General features: G+C 40.3%; 1 protein-coding gene across 13 annotated transcripts in view; it reads left to right on the top strand.

Moving 5' to 3' along the window:
- SIPA1L1 (signal induced proliferation associated 1 like 1) overlaps positions 1-17,028 on the top strand; it is a 382,714-nt gene extending 365,686 nt beyond the window's left edge. For 12 of the 13 annotated variants that reach the window (XM_039534592.1, XM_039534586.1, XM_039534589.1 and 9 more), the window contains 7 exons: positions 2,288-2,527; positions 3,558-3,723; positions 7,186-7,408; positions 10,824-10,970; positions 13,478-13,592; positions 14,144-14,225; positions 14,872-17,028. In XM_039534592.1, coding sequence (XP_039390526.1) covers positions 2,288-2,527; positions 3,558-3,723; positions 7,186-7,408; positions 10,824-10,970; positions 13,478-13,592; positions 14,144-14,225; positions 14,872-15,015 — 1,117 coding nt within the window. In that variant the 3' untranslated portion in view covers positions 15,016-17,028. The remainder of the gene's footprint in view (positions 1-2,287; positions 2,528-3,557; positions 3,724-7,185; positions 7,409-10,823; positions 10,971-13,477; positions 13,593-14,143; positions 14,226-14,871) is intronic. The other variant, XM_039534597.1, reaches the window with a different exon arrangement.
- The last annotated feature ends 1,555 nt before the right edge of the window (positions 17,029-18,583 follow it).

The following is an 18,583-nucleotide window of genomic DNA, read 5'->3' as shown; positions in this document are numbered from 1 at the left end:
ATTTCTTTCCTTACTTCTGCTCTGTTTCTTTAGCAGAAGTGATATTTGTGCAGGACATAAGTAGACAAGATTTGTGACATACAATTTCAGGTGGACTGTACTTGGACCCGCTATGGGCAAGCTGTTCCCAGTTGTTTTCAATCTGACTTTTACTGGCAGATAACTGGAAGAAATTATGATTGTCAGCTATGTTTTATGGCCTGAACAGATTTAAAAAGAAAGTTTTGAATGGGAGCACAACTGGAAATCAGGAAAACTGAATTTTTTCACACTAATTTTTGACCTTGGCAAATCATTTGTTATCTCTTCATTATCTACTATAAAAAAAGGAAGAACAATACCTTCTTTTGCAAAGCCCTTTGAGATTTACAATTGAAAAGTGATATATAATATCAAATGTTCAGTATTATTATGAACTGTGTAGACAATAGGTTCCCATAACTGATGCCTTAAATATCTTCTATAATTGTTTCAGTAACAAATGAGACAATGCACCTTCACATGACAGGATCACTGGAGAACTTGCTCTCAGGCTAAAAATTTAGGGCTCATTCAACTACTAGTTAATTCAACCATCCATTTAATTTTTATTTCACAGTCAGAAAACACCACTTTATACCAGAAACCTCATCTGTTTCAAATGCTAGAATTACTCACTCTCACACATACATACACACACCCCTTCCAGTGCTCCAGTTATGGAGAAGACAATGCACATAAGTAATGTAGAAAACTGTGTGTCAAAGTCCTTAAAATATCTCATGACATTCCAGGACCGAATCTATACCTGAAGTTTTGCTGTAATTACAGATGTCTCCACCCTTTTAAAGCATAACATAATATATAGTCTTCTTAAAATTTAATGTTCCAATTCCTTCCTGGACCACATCTAACTTTCATATCAACATATAAATGAAAACTAGTTTTATTCAGGACCCTCTCCCTATGATGGAAACCAGCTGGAATTAGGCACTCTGTATCTCCTCATTCTTTGCCTAGACAGATTAAGGCCCGGTCTGCTGGACAGCAAATTAATTGCCTAGTCATTTTTCTTCTTTTTAATGAAACTGCTCTCACAGATTTGCTATTTACACAGAGTGACAGAAACAAGAAAATAACCTATTTAACCAACATTTTCCTTCTTTCCCCAATGTTATTTGCTCCCATATGCAACTGCCTTGAAATGACTAGGGAAAACTAGAATTAATTCAGCTTCATGGGGTCAAAGTCCAGTCCACTTGGAATGCTGTTTAGGGGGAATATGTATTAGCCAAATGATTTCTTCCTCTTGATTAAATGCGCCTAGTAAGAGGGTGCAAAAGAAAAAAGGACTTCTCCTACTGTGGTGAGCAATCCTATTTTTCCTCTTAAACTTTTAGAATTGAAAATTAGGCTTTAAAATGCTAGGCACCCAAGCAACTGCAATGATCATGGCCTACATAACTAACAGACTTCACAGAAGAATGGTTCAGCTCTTGTAGAATCCTCAGGTCTTGGATCTCAATGAAGGTAAGTCCTCAATGTACAGTCAGTGCAGCCCTCCAGTACTGATGATGTTGCCCAGAGTCTTTCATCAAAGAAGTATTCAGTATATTCATCCATACTGATTCCTAGCAACCAAAACTCTTGTTTCCTCGAACTACTTATCCTCTTCTTCCGGTCTTCAGCCTTTTTTGGTAATACTGAAATGAAACTTCTGTAACAGTAAAATGTTTGTGTCTGCAGGACTCTCAAGTGCTTCCATTGTTATCACATAGTAGAGCGTGTTGTCTCATAGTGGCATTGTCAGCTGTGCCAGCAGCAGACTCTGAATTATGAGCAATAATGAATAAGGCCAGTAATATATATCTTCTAGAATTATATATTGTTGGGATTTCTTTAATACTAAAAAAAATCTTTTGGTATTGATAAGGCTGGTCTTGTGGATAAACTAGGACTCTCACGTGGGTTCTCTTGCTAGCTCAGCCAAGACTTCTTGTGTTACCCTGAAGTCACTTAACCTCTCTGTGCCTTAGGTTTACCATCTGTAAATTTAGGGTGATACTTTTGTACCTCACAGGTGGCTTGTGAAGTTTAATTCATTCGTTTTTCAAAAGGGCTCTGATGGAAGGCACGAGAAAACAGCACAGTATTATTATTATTATTATTATTAGCTTTACATCACAATAATAATAGTAATACTTTGTATTCCTGCTAACCAAATGCAGTTTTTTTAAAGAGTTACATAAGATGCATACACACACACACTCTTAAGTTAAGCTTTGTCTTTGTTATGCTTCTCTCCCAGTACCATGAGCTCACGACACTCTGCCAGCCCAGTTGTTTTCACCAGTGCCAGAAGTTCACCTAAAGAAGAGATTCATTCCGCTACTTCCCCACAGCTCGCACCTTCTTTCTCCTCCTCCTCTTCCTCCTCCTCTGGTCCTAGGACTTTCTACCCTCGCCAGGGTGCTACTAGCAAGTACCTGATTGGATGGAAAAAACCTGGAGGGACAATAAACTCTGTGGGATTTATGGATACCAGAAAGTAAGAGCGTTTTTTGGTTCTATTGTTTGGTTGTTAACTTAAACATGAAGAAGCACTGAAATCCAGAGAAGTTTCCCGTATGGAAAGGTCCGATAGAATTTAATGAAATGATTAGACCTCTATAGAACTTTAGAATCTCTACCCTAGAATTCCATAGTGTGGCTTAAAAATTCCATAGCTTGGTTATCATTCTTCATTATTTAGTAAAAGTTTTTAAAGTAATTTCTATAGAAATTCTATAGAATGCTGTAGATTTCATCTTTATTAAATTGTAGAATTTTTCTTTAGAGAATTCTTAAATGAAACTCAAAAAAAGTAATTGAACAAATAAAAAACCATCCCCAACACTGAGTGTTTTTTCCCTTAGATTCTTCATTTTGTTCCCACATTCTAAGATTTGCATCAAGAGTTTTGTGATTTGGGGTCACAGATGACCTTGAAAGGTGGATGTTGGAAAAATGCACATCAGAAGCATTGACCCAGAACAGTGGAGATTCAAATGTCTGGGCAATTAGGGTTTCTTTGAAGTCATTATTGGTGTTAAGCACAGAATTCCCAGATGATGCCAGTAACTGTGCAATGGGCCACCGAAGGAAATGCTAGATAGAAGCTAAAATAAAAAGTATTTTGTACAAGTTATACACTGGAAGCCAGTTAAAAGAATAGGGACGTTTGGTATGTTTAAGCGTTCAGCTAGTATTTAACAGACTTTAGTTTATATATTGTTCTTTGTGCAGAATACTTATTCTTTGAATAGATACATTCCTTTAATAGGGAAATTTATTATGATACTCTTTTCATGCACTGGAAGTTGATGCTTTCAACAGGTTTATTCCTTTAACAGGTTTCAAATATTGGACTTTACTGTATTATACAAAACTTGATCTTAATCTTCCCATACCGACACCCTCCCTCTCTACCCCTTTTTTTCCCTCTGAAAATCTTGGTGATGCTTTACTGCTTATTACATTCATAGACCAAGCCCCGAGCGGCTTTGGGTCCTGAACATGTCTGTTCCCTTCCCTTTAAGACGTCACCAGAGTGATGGCAATGAAATGGCCCATCCACGGTTGCGTGCATCAGCCAGAGATCTACGGGCATCACCAAAACGAGCATCCAAGTCCACTGTTGAGGAAGAGCTGAAGAAACTGATAGATCTTGACAGCCCAACGCCAGAGTCCCAGAAGAATTTTAAGGTATGCTACAGACATGCATCATCCTCTTTTGTCACTGTTAAGTGAAATTCAGGAGGCAGGTAGAGACCAGGGGACCAGAGTTCCATTGACTTCAGAGATCTATGCCAGTTTACAGCAGCTGAAGATCTGGACTCAGTGACTTCCTTAGTGTCTGAGCACATCAAGCGTAAAGCATTATTGTTCATCACTGTTGAAAACAAAATAAAAGCCTAACTGAAACTGCAGTGTTGTGTACCTCATGGCAAATGTGAACACTGTCAACTCTAAGGAGAGTTGAAGGCATTCACCTCTTTACAGGAGCTTCTCAGCACCTCACAACATCTTATGAGTTTCTCAGATAAAACTTTCCTGTTCTCAACCATAACAACAAAACAAAAAATCCAAAATTTTAATCTTCCCTGAATTATTAACATGGACACAACGCTGGCCATTTGCCTCAGCGCTTATCAGCTGCTGGAGGGTAGTACTTAGAGAATGGTTTTGGTATTCCAGCTGTTGCAATGGTGTGGCAGTTTTTTGTGCCATCCTTTGAGGAGACTAACATGCTTAATTGAAGAGAACACCTAAAACAAATATTTTACATACATACTAAATCCATTCAGAAAAATTTCCTAAAGTTTCATCAGAAATTTTACATACATACTAAATCTATTCAGAAAAATGTCCTAAGGTTTCATCAGAAATTGTAATAACTTCTATTTTATTAGTATTTAAAACTATATCATTTTCAAGAGTGTTTTGATTTCTATAGTGTCTGTGTACTAAATCAATGATTAACAGTTCATGTTCATCACCCAAGGCCCAAATGGTTTCCACAGCAACCATGCAAAAGAGAGAGCTTGCAATTTCTTTCTCTGCTTGTCAAAACCCAAAAAGTCTTATTAAAACTTATAAGTAACAGATTCCATATACAGATTTTTTCATATATTACCTTAGAGGCTAGAGAGAAAAAAGTTTGCCATGGGGAAGAATTTTTTTTTAACAGTAATAGTGGTTTATAAGAGGAAGGAGAAATAAGGGGAAACACCCTCCTCCTGATCTGTAAACGGGCGCTTATTGTCTTTTCAAGAAATTCCATTTAAACTGTTAATTGTCCCAGGGACGGACCGTGAATAGCATGTATCTTTTGTGAGCCTCTTTCTTTATTGACTATGCACAATGAGTTCAATCTTTCCAGTATCCTTCATTTTCTTGGTGACTGGGATCAGTGTGTCAGCTCAGCCTAGTGACCTGCTCAATTTTATCAATGCTATTATCTACCAATAATGAAAATAAATGTTAAAATTTAAACATAATTATAATTTCTACCCAGTGCACAATTTGTACTTCATGTTAGGTGAAGAAATGTGGCCCTCCTTAGCTACCTGATAGACAGGTTTTTTTGGTCTCCTAATATTTTTGCCTTCTCATCCCTTCCCTTCTCCCTGTCATCTTCAGTTCTCCTGCCCATCTCTCCTTCCCTTCTCTTACTGCTTCTTCTCTCTTCACACCCTTCACCTCCATGCCATCTTCCTCTAACTCCCTGGTCACTCTCCTTTTTCACTTCTCTGCTCACATTGTCTCTCTCCCTAAATCCACCTCGGATTCAAATATTAGTAGCCTAACAATTTAGAGGTCCAGTGCTACTCATGTTTCCAGTTTCTAATATTCGAGGCTGCAAGTGTTTCTACTCTGGGATGTCCGACACAAGGACATCTTGCAGGTGTTCCTCATTGAGCAGTGCCTGGTGTTAGCAACGGCTTCTTTTTTTCCCTCTTCTCCTAGGGACAAGTATTGTGGGGCTTGGCTCGGTCATGACAAGAAACTGCCAGCTGGGCTTTTGGTCCCAAAAGGAGAAAACAGAGTGGTTCTCTACCTAACATATATAAAACCCTTATTCTTGGTACCAAGAGTTGTTGTTTTTCTGGTGCTCAGCCTTAAATGGAAAACTCACTTTGTGATGGTCATTTCAGACCTTCTGACACCATAGCAATGAAATTAGCCTGTCTTATTTTTGTGGCAACTGAGCCCCATAAACAGGTATAATTCCACATCTCAATGGGCACATAATTTTTATATTAGTATGTTTTCAAAAATCCCATTACGATGTCATTTCTGCTGTGGTAACTTTAGAGACCTGTTTTGTCCGCACCGTGCAATATTCATCTTGCTCACCAAATGACCAACGCGTGTGTCTGTCCTAGTCTGGATGATCCCATGGAGGAGAACTGGCAGAATACACAATTAGCATGTAAAATGTCTCTGTTCTGTTTTTTCAGATGGTATCAGCAAGTTTTAAAAATGTTTTAGCTACATTTGTGGTTCTTTATCCATAAACACAAAACTTGCAGCAGATTTTAGCAGGGGCTTCTGATCTTTTTGATTAAAACATATTTCAGTTTGGCAGATTGTTCTCCAGTGTACAGAAGCAATAACCTTTCTCCTCCTCCCCGCTTCTGTTCCACCCTTCAGTGTGGGTTTTAATCACAGAAATAGATTACCGTCTCATTAAATAACATTTATGTATGTGTGTGTGTGTATGTATGTATGTATGTATGTAAACAGATAAGTATTTCTCTCCAAAATGCACATTATCATGTCTGCTCTAGGGATTTCTGTTAGTAGAGCTGTTTTTGTTTTGTTAATTTTTTCTCAAAGCTCTCTGAAGGATTTTAGTTTGTCAGACTTTCCTCATTGTTCTGTTGCATGGGGCTTGTAGCTAATTGGCATCTTAGTCAGAGTGTGTGGAAGATAGCACAAGAGGTAGAATTCTTTGTTTTAGGTATCACTTAACTTGCTTCTGTAAATGTTTTCCTTAGTACATATGGTCTGGGGCTAATTTACAGAATCCATGAGGAGTTTTTTGAGGTTAATGTCCTACAAGATGTCTGTTGAATGATAGAAATAGAAATTAGAGATGGCAAAGATCTAATAGGACATCTGGACTTCATGTTCATCTAGACAAGGGGTCGGCAACCTCTGGCACACGGCTCACCAGGGTAAGCACCCTGGCAGGGCGGGCCAGTTTGTTTACCTGCCGCGTCGGCAGGTTCAGCCAATCGTGGCTCCCACTAGCTGCGGTTCGCCGTCCCAGGCCAATGGGGGCAGCGGGAAGCGATGTGAGCCGAGGGATGTGCTGGCTGCGGCTTCCCGCCACCCCCATTGGCCTGGAGTGGCGAACCGCAGCGAGTGGGAGCCGCGATCGGCCGAACCTGCCGATGCGGCAGGTAAACAAACTGGCCTGGCCTGCCAGGGTGCTTACCCTGGCAAGCTGCATGCCAGAGGTTGCCGACCCCTGATCTAGACAGAGTTGTTCATGTAGTACTTTGTCCCGTCCAGTTTGACGAAGACTGGGTATGTTAAAGCCTGCTTCTTTATACAAATAGAGATTGCTTTAATAAACACATGTAGTGTATGTTTGAAATGTTACCATGTACTGGTGTCCTCTTAAGACTGTATAGTCACACCTTTCCCTCCTCTCAGTCTCCGTTCCCTAGCACTCCTACCACAAAGCGTGCCTTACAGAGGACTCTGTCAGATGAGAGTATTTACAGTGGTCAAAGGGAACACTTCTTCACCTCACGGGCCTCCCTCTTGGACCAAGCCCTGCCAAATGATGTCCTGTTCAGCAGCACATATCCTTCTCTCCCCAAGTCACTACCCTTACGAAGGCCATCGTACACTTTAGGAATGAAGTCATTACATGGTAAGTATATGTCCAGCCTTATTACAGTAAAGGAGAGATGCCATGACAGTTATTTCAACAAAAAAACAGTTGTCTGGCTATTTGTTAATTACATCTTGATTTTGCTAAAGTAAGGGGAGTCAAATCCCATGTCTCAGAATGTAAGCTGGATTTTTCCCCCCATGGGTACAGCATTGCATAATAGGCCAAGTAAATAGTTATGGGGAAGGAGTGGGGAAGTTTGCCTTTTTCTTTAGCTTCACGTTTTCACCACTGCCAAAAGCCAGAATCAAGACTCGTTGGTCCAAAGATCCCGTCCTGGGTGTCATACAAGTAACTATTGCCTACTTCTGGTGTCCCTCGTTTTAATGTGTAGTTTATAGGCGTAGAGTACCACTGACAATGAATACCACTGGGGTGGATGAATGCCAGTGGACATTTGGAGGTACTAAAGCACTTAATAAATTCTTAATGCATCTAGTGATCCTGAATTCAAATCCTTGCACTACACACTGCAGAGTTTGGATTTACTTAAGCAATTTGATCTAGCATTAAACGGGTAACTGGAAAAAGTTTCCATACTCATTTTTTACAAAATGTGCAGATGATACTGCAAATTCCCTCGTTACTGCAGTGAAGAGCATCAGTAATTTTATGCAGTATAATGTGGATTACATTGTGCTGAATCCCTTGCTGCTGACAGGAGTGAGGGTGGGTGGGATTTTACACAGATTCCTACTGCACCACTTACTTAAATAAGTAACTGTATGTTTTCTGAATATTTAACCTTCACTTGGAGAAATAGTTCAATAGGTCTCCCAGTGTAAAAATGCTCCACAATGTCTTTTTGAGATGTATACCTGTTTCTGTTCATCCATATTGTGATACATTTTAGGTAAAAGAATGAGTGTTTAAATACCAATAGGTTCAACTAAATGCAGAGATATTTAAGCACTTAAAACAAAACTACAGTAGTTGGTAGTTCTTTGATTTGCATTTTGCTTTAACTTTTAGCATAGTTGGTTATAGTATGTGCCGTTTCTCTGGACCTAAAACACCTGCCAACTCTTCAAGGTTGGACCCTGCCAACTCTTCAAAGGTGGGGATTTTAGTCAATTTCACTCTGGGGCCTGGGAGTGTTTAGTATGCATCAGAGCAGCTGAGAAGACCGATAAGAGGAGGACTACAATTTCCCAAGAATGGAAGCTCCAGTTTTTTATTACGCAGGACATTCTTTGCCAAATTTAGTGAGTTGATCAAATATGAATTGTATGATAAAGAAAGGAGGGGAGAAAGCTTCAGCAACCTTATCTGTCCCCCTACACAGTACCAGGGGGAACAAGGGAAGCTTGCGTACTCCTGAGTTGGAGGGGAGAAGTAGCTGCCTGTCCTCCCCACTCTTTGGGGAAGTCCTCTTTTATCCTAGCTAAAGTACTGGACCTCCTTCTCCAATTCTCGGTATTAGAATGTTGTCTCTGATCTTCTCCAGCTTGAATTTTGAGCTGTGGCACTGCCCGCACTGATGTAGTGACGTGCACCAAGGGACTCAGGGATTAGCCTAAAAAACCCAAACTCTCTGCTCCAAAAAACAGATAACCAGGGTACAAATAATGGACTGGTTGTAGATGCAGGAAATTCTGACTCCTAATATATCACCCTGCTCTTTCCAAATCTGTGTTTATCTGCCACTAGGAGTACTAGTTTTACAATAACTGTTGCTGTTAAAAGGTGCCGTGAATTAAAACCAGGGCCGGCTCCAGACCCCAGCGCGCCAAGTGCGCGCTTAGGGCGGCATTTTGCTGGCAGGGCAGCAGCCGGCTCCGGCAGACCTTCCGCAGTCATGCCTGCAGGAGGTCCACCGGAGCCGCGGAACCAGTGGACCTCCCGCAGGCATGACTGCGGAGGGTTTGCTGGTACCGCAGCTTCGGTGGACCTCCCGCAGGCATGACTGCGGATGGCTCGCTGGTCCCGCAGCTCGGGTGGACCTCCCGCAGGCATGCCAGCGGATGCTCCACCGGAGCCGCGGGACCAGCGCACCCTCCGCAGGCACGTCTGCAGGAGGTCCCCCGGAGCCGCGGAACCAGCGACTGCCAGAGCGCGTCCCGTGGCGCGCCGCCCTGCTTGGAGCGGCGGGATTCCTAGAGCCGCCCCTGATTAAAACACAGTATTGTTAAATGTATCTCACCCCAGCCATATAACTGGGAAAAGAAACTGCCCACTGCATCACAGGGAATACTGTTTGTCCATTGATTGTCATCAGGCTCATAGAATACATTTTCTTCAACAGATGACTATGCTGGAAAAAATATCTACATAATTTTCAGCTGCCTCTCATTCCTAGACATCAGTTCATTCAATATTGAAGTTGACAGTTTTGTAAATAGTTGCTGTTATGTTATGTGTAACATAATTCTCATAGTGAAGTGGGAGGGATGAAGCTCCCTTTACTCCTTCTCTCCATAAGTACTAAAATAGATTTTAGACTGAGTTACATTTGTAACTGACTTGTGGAAAGAGTGCCTGTATGCCCTGTGAGCGTAAAAGAGAGCAGGCTATACAGGGTCTCCTTTCATTTAGACCTCTGTATTTTCCAAAAGAAGCTTGGCTGCTCTGTCATTCTCTCCTTTGCACTGAACTGGAAATGTCAAGACTCTTATTCTAAAGCAGGGGGTTTATGCAATCGTCACCAAAATTTTCTGTAAAATTTAGCCCTCCAAGATAAAGGAACCCAAACATTTGAGTGACACACAAATTGTCTTTCTAATTTACATGCCCTTGGTGAGAGAGAGTTTAAATAGAACTGGATATTTAATACCACTCAGTATTTGTTACCTTCCATTCACTCATAATGTTGTTAATTTCAAGCATATTAATAACAGCTGCATCCTCAAGGCAGCTCTTCATATTATATGGAGGGGAAAACATGAGCTAGAAATATTCTGATTTATCTGAAAATCCAGTTAACACCTTTTGAAACAAGTAATTTTGTCAGTGGTTACAAATATTTCATATTTCATTTTCCTTTAATTCCATGAGAGAAAGTGTGTATAGGGATGCTGTAGTAGAGTCTGCAGACTGCTGAGTCTTCTAAAGCTTATCAGGCCCATGAGGGGACATGAGCTGTTGGAGTACAAGAATCTGCAGTGTACAATGTCAGATGAGAGCCTGGATTTCCAAGTGCTGGTCTGCAGATCTTGGAAAGAACTGAATCTGAGGGTAGGAGGTTAGCACAGTCCCCAAAGAGCTAACTTGCAGAATGACGTCGCTGATCAGTCTCACTGCAGATCTTAATGGCATCTGTGCAGGTTTGAAAAATTACATCCCAGAAAAGCAAGGACTAGGGATTCAGTTCTTTATTATCTGGAAATGAAGAAACTTTATGTGAGGGAAATGGCTGAATTTTTGATTATTTCATTTTTGTTCTGCATTGCTCCAGGAGAGTTCTCTGCCTCAGACAGCTCCCTCACAGACATCCAGGATCAGAGAAAGCAGCCCATGCCAGACCCGGGTCTTATGCCCTTGCCCGATTCTGCCTCCGATCTGGACTGGTCAAACTTGGTAGATGCTGCCAAAGCCTTTGAGGGTATGTATTCAAAATACTTTACTTGAAAAGCTTATATGCTACTCGCTAAGGATGTTTTTTTAATTCTGATATTTTTTCCATTTCTTAGCTTCTCTTCTACTCTGAAGTCCAAGTTCTTTTGAAAATGCAATCCAAATTGCAACAGCGTAATACGTGTTTGCTTATAATGTTCAGATACCATTTCTTTACATTTGAATCACGCTGCAGGTTTCAGTACTGTAGCTGGGATACAAAATGATTTAGCTGCATTTCTGTGTAATGGAATACTTTTCATTAATACAGACCAGTCACAGCAGGCATGGACATCCATCTGGCATGAAAGTGCAGAGCGAAGCCAAACAGCGGTGGAAAGGAGTGCAGTCACTTTAATGACTGCAAAATGCACTAGAAAGAAGTTTCTGTATTATAGTTGAAGTGCATTGCCAAAGTAATTCGGAAAGTCTGCCTTGCTGGCACACGCCTTTCCATTGCTTTTCTCCCCTGAACATACCTCCAAATATATGGACTTGCACATGGATATCACTTTATCCTCTGGTACTCTCCATCTCCTTCACAACTAGTAAACTGAAGAGGAATTGCCAAGATCCACTGGAATTTAAAGAAACACTAAAGACTTTTAGCTCAAAGTGTAAGCTATAAAATTGTTAGAATCTGATGGAAAAAATCATATGAATACTTTCACTTTTTCAAATCTCTACATAAATGCTATTCTACCTCATGAAGTTGCTTCCACTGATCCCTGCTTTTTCAGATGCTCTGCTGCATGGACCACAAGAATGTGGATACCTGCAGGCAATGCACTCTGAGAACTGCAGTTACTGATAAGTAACCTACTTTCCTCTGTTCCCCTGCTAGTTCTACAATAGCAGCAGTATGAGTAACTAACACACAGTATTCCCTAGTTAGTGCTGATATCAGTGATGTAAGAACATGCTGAGACATTAACCTGGGAACTGTGTGATGCATGGATTACAGTACTTGCTATTCACCTCTGGAGAACAGAGTTTTAATCCTATCTTAATTCACAGAGGGAAATGAAATTGTTCAGAGGTTTTGTGAAATGCACAAATAAGGATTAGAACAAGGCCACCATTATAGTGTAATTTACTATGATTGGAAATCTCTTTTTCTAGGCTCGTTCACAGTATACCTGACTTTAGTGTTCCTCACTTTCCGAACTTTCATAGGCACTGAATCCACTCTTTTATTTTTAATTAAAAGTTTGAATGCATCAATTCTGGTGAAAGGTATCTGATTGACAATCCCGTCTACTCATGGAACAGGTAAAGCATGGGCAGTGTATTGTCAGCTTCCTCCCACTACTCCTCCAGTGGGCTTCAAACCTGACCGGGAGAGACAAATTATCCAGTTTCTCTGTCAACTCAATGCAGTGGCCTGTGTGCTGAATGCCAGTGTGGGATTTGCAAGTACCAATTAGAATAAATAATTGGTGCTTTTTCTGATTTTGGACACCTGTTGACTAGAAACTAGGCAAGGCTCTACAACTCATCCCACTTAGATCCCAGCTGAACTGAAAACCTTCATGTCCGGTTACTACATTCTTAAGCCATCCAGTTCTCCTGCATTTTTCATTTTTTTAAAATGGACATGGCAAAACTCTGTCAAACAAAACAGCCATGTTAATTTTAGCCTTATTCAAAACACAGAATAAAACCTTTGCCAAATAGAAGACTATTTTTCTCTTTCCAGTGAGAGGCCATTAGTAGCTAGTCATTTCTTTTGAGTATGACCATTTTTGCGAGGAAGCCCGAAGGATGATGTATCACTTCATGGTGTTTCCCTAAACTAAAATGGTATGGTAATGATTTGTAAATTTGTTAAAACTTCCTAAATAAACAGTTATAAGGAAAAACAAATGGTGGAGGAGGGGAGATTTCTTTTCATTTTTTTATCACAAAATATGTTATAGAGGATTAACAAACAAAAATAACAAATAAAAAATGACCAGGGTCTCTTCACTTTCCCCATGTAATTCTCACAACCATAAAGATGTGGAAAACGCCTTCTTTTTAGGAAAAATGATGATTTGCCAAGCTACTCGAATAGTGCTTTGTGAAGCCATAAGATGGCTCTAAAACTTTTTTGCCACAGGAGGTGCAAATCACGGTGAGTGCTGCAGTTCTTAGTGAAAGGAGTGCCTTATATTCTTTTATACAAGTGGCTTTGTACCTTTCAAAATGTCCATTCCATTTCAGTATAAAGGGGCTGCATGGTGTAGGGTGGTAGATGAGTGAGATGGGATTCTCGGGTTTTATTTCTCTGTGCCACTAGCTTGCTTTGTCACTTTGAGCAGGTATTGTATTTAATTTTTCGGTGCCTCCGTTCACCTATCTTAAATTGCTACTTTGATTACATATGTCATGTAGGTGTCGTGTTGTGATATTTAATGTTTGTGTTGCTTTGAGATCCTCAAATGCAGATGCTCCAGTAAAAGCAAATTATCATTACATTTACACTTGTTTGTCTCTCTCTCTTTCTCTCTTCAGTTCAGCGAGCCTCATTCTTTGCTGCTGGTGATGAAAACAACAGACCTGTGAGTGCAGCTTCCAATGGTGATCAGACTGAGGACCAGCTTACTGCACAGATGAAGCCTTACACAGAGTGAGTAAATATATTTGACAGGTAGGCTTTTTAAATTAAACCTAGGGAGGACAGGATGCAGAGATGCTTTGATTTGTAACAAACTTTTACATCTCTTATGAATTTTTACAAAAGAAAAACAGAGGAGGGTGGAAACAAAAGAATGCTGAGTATTTTTCTGCCTTTGTGAAAATACCATGTTTCTGAAGGTTCTCTTTCATCTGAGATGTTTAAAACAGTGTCCAAGGCAGTCTCATTCCAAAGTGTATGTAATTATCCTGTAACTAATGGAGAAAGAGAGAAAGGAAGCGATGAGTCTTTAGGGTTACTGCTAATACTCATTTTGTTGCGTGATTGCGCTGCCTAAGCATATGTATACCGTTTCTGTTAGTAGTTGAGGCCTGTGATGAACATTTTTAAGTAAAAATATATATTCAGAATGTACTGTATCACACATGCATTTTGAGCAGTTTCTCATAGGAAAGTCTGCTAGAAATCCAGCCTAGAGTTAGAAGCAAAGAATGATTATGGAAAATCCTGCCACTACTGTCTTTGTCTCCTACTTCCAACAGTAAAGAGTCTCCTCCTACTCTCGCTTCCAAAGTGGACCAACTGGAAAGTTTGCTGAAGATGCTCCAAGAGGATTTAAAGAGGGTAAACATTTATTCTACAGGAAGCCTGTAAGGTGTAAATATGTTGTTGCTAGGCAGTACTAGTCATGTTATAAACCTTTTCCATCACCCCTAAACTTGTAACAGTCTCATCCTTTGTTGAGAAAATTACATCTCTTTACATCTTTCCTCAGATCACAGTCCAGGTTATTTTATTTTTTTAAACACAGTGGTGTTAGGAAGTTAGAGGTAAAGTCAGCACATCTGCTGTGTAATGCTGAAATACATGCTTCTGTGCAGAAAGAATCTTGCTGTGCTCAGGTCAAAGGTCTCGTATGCAGTACAGTATTCATGTGGAGGTGTTTGCCGTCTCTTACTTAGTTCTCCTCAGCAGTCACACCGTAGGAGGGCTGCATTAGCGTGGAATAGATTGTGGCCATTTTCAGGTGATCACTTGGAGAGCTAGCGTTTACACTAGAATTTTGTGCCAAAAGAGTGTAGGGAGGAAAGAATGTCACCACGCAGCCCATGGGTCTAGAATATCACGAGTGTCTATGCACTTAAAGCTCTTATAAAGTGGGGAAACAAAACTATAATACCTCTCTAGGATGGCGTCCTCCTTGTTGACAAGGGCAGGAAATGTGACCGGGAATCACCACTGAGCTCTCATATTCTTCCTCATCCATTAGGAAAAGGAAGACAAAGCCAGTCTTCAGGCAGAAGTGCAACATTTGCGAGAAGACAACTTACGGTTACAGGAGGAGTCCCAGAGTGCATCCGAGAAACTGAAGAAATTCACTGAATGGGTTTTCAACACGATTGATATGAACTGAGAACAGTAAATGGGGAAGGAAAACATCAGTTATAAATAATTGTTAGTGGGACTTTGCTTTAATGCCACCTTAATCATGATATGTGAAAGTATAATCAGAGCACTTCCCCGCCCTACGTACTCTGATGGCCCCTTTTTGCGCCTCTGCACGCACTCAGAACAATCGCAGATCAACAATCATTGTCTGCCTTTTGTAGAAAAACAAAAAAATAATTTAAAAAAGGTAAAATAAAAGTTTAACGGCTAAAATGTGAATGTCTTTATTTTTTGCACATTATCTCTTTACCTGTTATGTACAAAATGATTTGGAGGCTGGACCAGAATTGTTCGGTCTATTTGCCTCTATTTATTTCTATTAACTCCTTTCTATCTGTTTCAGGTAATCTGCTTTTCCTTGCTGCTTTGATAAATATTATGACTCCTAGGAAACTAGAAAGAAATGTTTATTTTGCTGCTTTCCTTACATTGTTTTCTGAAGTATGCCACAGACAAGGGGATGTAAAACAATGTTTTAGGTGTCTCCTGAATGATTTGTGCTTGATCACTAGTGCTATCTTCACATATGTTATACAGAACATATGCTTATAGTGTATGGTACAGTACAATCAGCATCAGAACATTGAAAGAGAGAGTAGACGCTTGAGCCATGGATGAGTCAGATTATCACACATGTCCTTGCATTAGCACTTCTAGTTGCCTTTGTTTCCTATGGAAACAATGGTTGCCAGGTACTTTAGGAGTAGTGCAACTTGGCATGCTAAATGGCATGCTGCGTCAGGCTGACTGAGAGTAACTGCTGTACTTCTGCTTAAGCATTGTCTCCGTCCCTCCCCTACCTGAGGATCTATTACCTATCTATATATAGTAGGTCCCTGGCTGAAGCTGTAAAGTGTTTGATTTTTTTTCAAACTGTATGCATTTTCTTATACACCATATATGCCATGTCATTGCACCTGTCCTCCCATCCCAACCCAGTTTGGTCATAGAACTTTTCAAATAAAAAAAGGCAGAAGAAATGTTTATTAATCTCAGCTATATAGCAGGTCTTTGGCATTAGTAAACTTTTAATAACCTTGTTATGGATAATGCAAATGGGGAAATATAAAGCTGTAGTTAGAGACTTTGTCCCCTTCCTTAAGTAATGGGACAAGGAGGGAAGCTGTATTTTAACTCTTGGATCGCAGACGTCTGGATTTCCCAGTGCAACTGGTTAGCATAAGATTTCCTTCCCCGCCTGCCAGGCACCAGGAAGATTAACTTGTTTTTCTTTGAAGGAGCTATAAACTTGCCATAAAATGTCACCTCTCCAGAAATACCTTTTTGGTGTCACAATATAACTCATACTACAACCTGCACAGATTTTGATGCAAGCCACATGCAGTGAAGTATCATCTTTGCCCTTTTCTGTATGAATCCACTAACAGCTTCACACTGAAACACACATTGCCTTACATAAGTAACGTCGTATTATTTGTCCATTTCAGGTATAGCTTCCCCTTCTTCCCCAGTCACCCACTCTTGCAAAAGAAATAATCAGTGGGAATCTTCCAAGCTCTCTCTGGTGCCCTTTTTCATGCTCTTTAATCCTACTACACAGAAACTTGCTACACTTTGACCTAAAGCTTGATTTGTGGTGATAATCCCCATGGAATTCTTCTCTAATAATGTTTTGTCATGGAAATGAATCCAGTTGGAACTCTTTCTGGAGTGCTTTTGTAAAGGTTGAGAATGTCCCGTTATTTTTTTAAAAATGACTTGTATGAAGGAGATTTGTATAATGCCTGATATTATCTGTAAATGGGAAATATTGCTAACATCCCTGAGCATCCTGAAGTCTTGCTTATTCTCTTCTATTTTTAAGTTTGGTTTGGTTTTTATTTTATTTTTAAAAAGTTTTGGGACTTGGGGCAGACTATTTATTAGAGTTTTGCAACAGAGTTCTTGTATGAAGCCTCTAAAGGCAACTTGTAAAATTCTGACAATAAAACTCATTTTAAAGGTTCTTCTAAAACCATTTTCTATTGATTTTGTTGTTTTTTTATATTGTTTGAAACTTCCTAAAGACAAAGCCTCCTTTCCTGGCCCTTCCTCACTGCACCAGTGCATCAGCTCTCAAGGAGACAAGAGTTTCATTCTCCAAGTAGTCTCTTCTTTTGTTTTCCCCTTGTTGACCATCCCTTTTTATATACACATGCACTTCACCGTTATGCTTTCTTATTCCTACTATTAGAATATTCCTATTCTCTAACGAAGAACAATTTTTTTATCTTTAATTTTGATTCTCAGCTTCACCAAGCTGGTAGAAAGGTTTCTAGGTCCACTGCTGCCACAAGTATCCACTGGTGAGATGGGTAGCACTTTAATTAAAATTTGTCCTGACAAGAGTGTTACTTCTCAGACACATTTTTAATGGCTAGATCCATGGCATCCCCTAAAGGTGGATAGTGAAAAGGTAAATCTATTTCAATCCAACAGAGAAATAGCTACCACAAGGGAGCTCTCTGGGCAACAGTAGTGTATGGAAGGACCTGACTGGGTATGACCTATGGAATCTTCCTAAGAGAACTGGCTTCCATCTTTCCATTGTAAATTCTATTTTTATTGAAGTTAGAACTGAGGAACAAAGGTTACGGCTTCTCCCTGAATTACCACACCCATGTTCACATTCAGGTAGAGCTGGAGGTTCCCAAACTTTTTGTACCATGGGCCACATTGGCAACTTGGCAGGACACCAGTGCAAGAAGACCTAACTTGCAGACTTTACTTAAATTGTTTGGAAAAATAAATGCAAACAGTTGTTTGTACCTGCCTCTTCATTGATAGGGTATTGCTTGTTGATTGAGGCCATCAGCAATAAAAAATGTGCAGTTGATCAGCTTTGACATCACCTTGCAGTCAGGTATCCTCTTATAATTGTTTCCAGGTGTGGAACAAACACCAAAGTTAGTTTTGAGTGCAGGCTCTCCTGTGTCTATTCCCTCTTCCTCCCTCCCTCCCACATTCTGTCTACTCATTCCCCCTCCACTGACTGACTCATCTTCCTCAATCTGTATCACACATTATCTCCTCCTCTTCACATACCTTTCACTATCCCTTCACTTTCACTGTGTCTGTCTCGGGAAGTGAGTGAGGAAGCCTATGCTAAAAACTGGTCCACTCATATAGTAGGGAAAGTGCCAACTTGCCACCTTTCCTGGGCTTTGGTTTTATTAAAAAACAACAATAATATCACAACAAAGATCAGTTCAAACTTTCTCCCCAAATTTGGCCTTCCTAGGGTTCCTCTTTCATAACTTCCATGGAAATAGTGGGGAAAAGAGTGACCCAACAGAGCACCAGTTCAACCTATGCATTGCACCATAGCGTAGCACCACATAAGAATGGCCATACTGAGTCAGACCAATGGTCCATCTAGCCCAGTATCCTGTCTACCGACAGTGGCCAATGCCAGGTGCTTCAGAGGGAATGAACGAAACAGGCAACCATTGAGTGATACCCCCTGCCTGGCAGGTATGATACTGTCTGCTTTGTCAGCAGAGGGAACCACTGAGTGCTGAGCCTCCAGCAGC

The sequence above is a fragment of the Mauremys reevesii genome, linkage group 4, assembly GCF_016161935.1.
Source record: "Mauremys reevesii isolate NIE-2019 linkage group 4, ASM1616193v1, whole genome shotgun sequence".
Lineage (NCBI taxonomy): Eukaryota > Metazoa > Chordata > Testudines > Geoemydidae > Mauremys > Mauremys reevesii.
The sequence above is the reverse complement of the archived record's forward strand: the minus strand, read 5'-3'. Positions and strand labels throughout refer to the sequence as shown.